This window comes from Mesoplodon densirostris, chromosome 16 (genome assembly GCF_025265405.1).
Source record: "Mesoplodon densirostris isolate mMesDen1 chromosome 16, mMesDen1 primary haplotype, whole genome shotgun sequence".
Taxonomy (NCBI): domain Eukaryota; kingdom Metazoa; phylum Chordata; class Mammalia; order Artiodactyla; family Ziphiidae; genus Mesoplodon; species Mesoplodon densirostris.
The window spans coordinates 15,748,175-15,751,442 of NC_082676.1; the positions used below are offsets into that span (position 1 = coordinate 15,748,175).

Genomic DNA, 3,268 nt, shown 5'->3' on the forward strand with positions numbered 1-3,268 from the left:
CCCCCTCAGAATGAGTAGACAACTGAGGCTCAGGGATTTGTCTGAGGTCGTCCAACAATTGGGGAGGAGGCTGGGGCTAGAACTCAGGTCTCCTGACACCCAAGCCTGTGCTCTGCCCACTTCACCCCAAGTGCTCCTCCCCCTGCGGCTTTGACCTTCCCTGAGAACTTCACTGCACAAGGACAGTGGGGCAGGTGAGCCAAAAGCAGAGCCACGAGGTCGTCCGAGTTTGCCCAACACACACCCTTCTGCTGTCTTCACTCCTCGAGCCTGCTCTACCCCAACTTGTACGTCTCCAGAGAACATGATTCAGCAATCACAAGAAAGGATCACGGACCAGTGTGTCTTGCGTCCTCATTCACATCTTAAAATAGAAAGCTGGGAGAGGATATTGCTTAACCCAAAGGAATTATGTGTTATTGGAGGCATCTCAGGCATGAATAAGAGAAATGCTTCATGAGCAGGGATTTCCCAGCGTGTGTTTCTATGTCTTCTTGGGAGGACATAGATCCCTGGGAAACTGAAAGGAAAAGGAGGGAGATTTAGCCACAAGGGTTGGCTAGTCACACTGACAGAGCTGATCATAGCCAGGTCAGAAGTAGGGGTCAATTGGGAAGGTTTTGGGTTTTATTTCCCCAGTCCAAGGCCAAAGGCAAAATGTCTGGGTTTCCATTTCCTGGTGAAATAGAGGCTGCAGTTCTTGGGTTGATTATTGGATTTCTACAGTGAACCCTAAGAATGGGCCTTTCGTTCCTGCCCCCCCTCTCCTTCACACATCAGTAACATCTTCCGTGGGTCCCTCTCCACTCACCAGTGGGGACTGGAAGTCCCAACTCCACACCCATCTCCCCAGAGCTTCCAGGAGCCCAGAAGTCATAGGAGCCAGAAACAAATGGAGTAGAAATTGGTCTTTTATTGGAAAGTCCATGAGAGAGGCATCCCAGGTTTGGGCACCCTGGATGAAAGGAAGAATGGGCAGTGTGGGAGAGGGTGGTGCTACAGGCACCAGGATCTGCATCCCTGGGGACTTCACAGGTGCAGCAAGAACAGACTCCACCTGGTAGGAGAAAAGAGAATCAGAGATGTGATTCAGCAGGTCAAAGACTCAGAGGCAGTGGGAGGCAGGACCAAGTCCACTTGTCATCCCTCTCAGGACGAGACTCCTCAGTCTCTCCATCACCTCCCCATGTCCTCTCCCCCACCAACCTAGGATCACTCTCCACCGCTCAGCCTTTCTGTGCCTTCACAGGTCACCTCTTCCTCCACCCAGTTCTCACCTCACAGGGGATACAGACAGACGTTCCCGCAATAGCCCACACAGCACTTCTTGGCTCCCCAGCAATGAGCATCTCTCAAACATTCGTTAGGGGGATTTAACAAGTGGCACCGGATCGGAATCCTGGGGCAGAAGCCACGCTTAGTGAGGAATGGGACTTTGACTGGATCTTGTTCTTTGACTGGATCTTGTCCTTTGACTGGATCTTGTCCTTTGACTGGATCTTGACCTTTGACTGGATCTTGTCCTTTGACTGGATCTTGACCTTTGACTGGATCTTGTCCTTTGACTGGATCTTGACCTTTGACTGGATCTTGTCCTTTGATCAGAACATTGCCTTTCATAGTGCCTTGACCTTTAGGACAACAAAGAAATATCACCACATTTAGAACAGTGTATCTGCTTTAATTATCTAGTCTTTCCTCCAGGTCCAGCCACTGTTAACTGCAGTGTCCCTCAAAATGTGACTTGAGATAGGGGAGGGTCACCAGGGCTAGCTTCGGTCTGTGCTCTTGGAAGGCTGGGACCAGGGTTCCTCGGGTGTCCATTTCTTCCCCTCACCCTCCATTCTGGGTCCTAGGGCCCTCACGAGGATATGCCAGACTGAAGTGTCTTTCAGAGGTGGTAAGGTCACTTTGGCATCTTTGAGGAAACTTAATGGAAGGGAAAGGAGCCGTGAGACACTTACCAGGAGACCTGGGCTCCATCCTGGCTCTGGAGATTGTCTTGACAAATCCTCACCCCTCCCTAGGTCTCAATGTTCTCCTTTGGAAAATAAGGGTCTTCAAACTACATGATTTCTGAGGCCCTGTTGGTTCTTAACCTTCTCTTAGAGGACTGATGACAGGTGATTTTACGGGGCAGACAGGCAGGGGACAGACCCCACAACCAGGGACCAGATTCCTGGGGCCCCTCACTTCATTGAACGTTCTGTCCAAGTATCAACACTTGAGGCCAAGGTCATGTAACAACACTCCTTCCACAAACAGCCCTGATATCTCAGTCCTGGGGTGGAAAGCATGAGGGGTCTAGTAGGCAACTTCCTACTTCTCTGGATACGCTGGAAACCTACTGTCCAGGCTGAAGAGTGGGCTCTAGCCCTGCCTGCTGCCTTGGAAGACCCCCTGTCAGTACCCAGGCTGCCCCCAACATCCTCTCCTCAACCCAACCCAGCCCCACCCAGGCCACTTCCCCATTCACCTTTTACGACAGCTGCCTGTGCCACCAGCGTCCCAAGGACAAGAAGTACCACCACTGGGATCAAGAAGTTTCTGGACTTCATGTTGTCAGGAAGGTGAATGGCTAAGAGCTGAGCCCAAACCTATTTTTATGCAGCTCCAGCTTGGCCTGGCGCCAAGGGTGGCTCTGTGGTTTCACAAGGGACAAGGCGTACATTTTCTTAGTTCTACCAGGAAATATCCACCTCCATCCTGGGAAGGACCTTGAGCCTTTCCCCAAGGATTATTCACAGGGAGAAATGGCAGTTACTGTTGCATCATCTCTGATAGCCCCAAGAGTTACCTCACTTTCTTACAAAGAAGCAGGGCTGGCTGGCCCTTGGCCACCATTACAGCCAAATTCTTCATACTTAGAATAGAAAGAATATGGAGCCCAAAGAAGAGAAGGAATCACCCATGGTCATTTAACAAGTCAGTGGTAGGTCTGGTGTTCAGTTTTCATAGCCAAGGTGTTCCCCCAGTTACTCCCTGTTCCTGCAAGACCCACCTACCCTAACAGTTTACCCCTCCCAGCATCAAGCTGGGCTTTTCTTTCATTCTCCCCTAACCCCAAGAAAAACTCTCAAAGGCATGTTTGCCTTGGACGTCTAAATATACTTTTCCATTTCACAGGTAGTCTCTGAAATGCTCCAAGAAAGTAACAGGGAAGGTGGAATTTGACATCTGGAATGGCATGATGCCCTTGAAATCACAGTCAGAAGAGAGAAAACACCCATAAAATAAAAGGAAGAAAATATAAATCATCTATAAGGTG

The 3,268-nt window shown here is 50.1% G+C and overlaps 1 protein-coding gene across 1 annotated transcript; it reads right to left on the minus strand.

Moving 5' to 3' along the window:
• Window positions 1-895: 895 nt before the first annotated feature.
• PI3 (peptidase inhibitor 3) lies at window positions 896-2,585 on the minus strand. The gene is made up of 3 exons (XM_060078500.1): window positions 2,477-2,585; window positions 1,278-1,631; window positions 896-1,057 (listed from the first exon to the last, which is right to left on the minus strand). The coding sequence occupies exons 1-2, from the start codon at window positions 2,556-2,558 to the stop codon at window positions 1,279-1,281; spliced, it is 435 nt and encodes a 144-aa protein (XP_059934483.1). The 5' UTR covers window positions 2,559-2,585; the 3' UTR covers window positions 896-1,057; window position 1,278.
• Window positions 2,586-3,268: the final 683 nt, after the last annotated feature.

Excerpts from the sequence above, each read along its gene's own strand:
- PI3 (XM_060078500.1), bottom strand. The coding sequence starts at position 2,558 with ATGAAGTCCAGAAACTTCTTGATCCCAGTGGTGGTACTTCTTGTCCTT. Across the intron at positions 1,632-2,476 it reads ACAGGCAGCTGTCGTAAAAG|GTCAAGGCACTATGAAAGGC; the intron begins GTGAATGGGGAA and ends GTTGTCCTAAAG.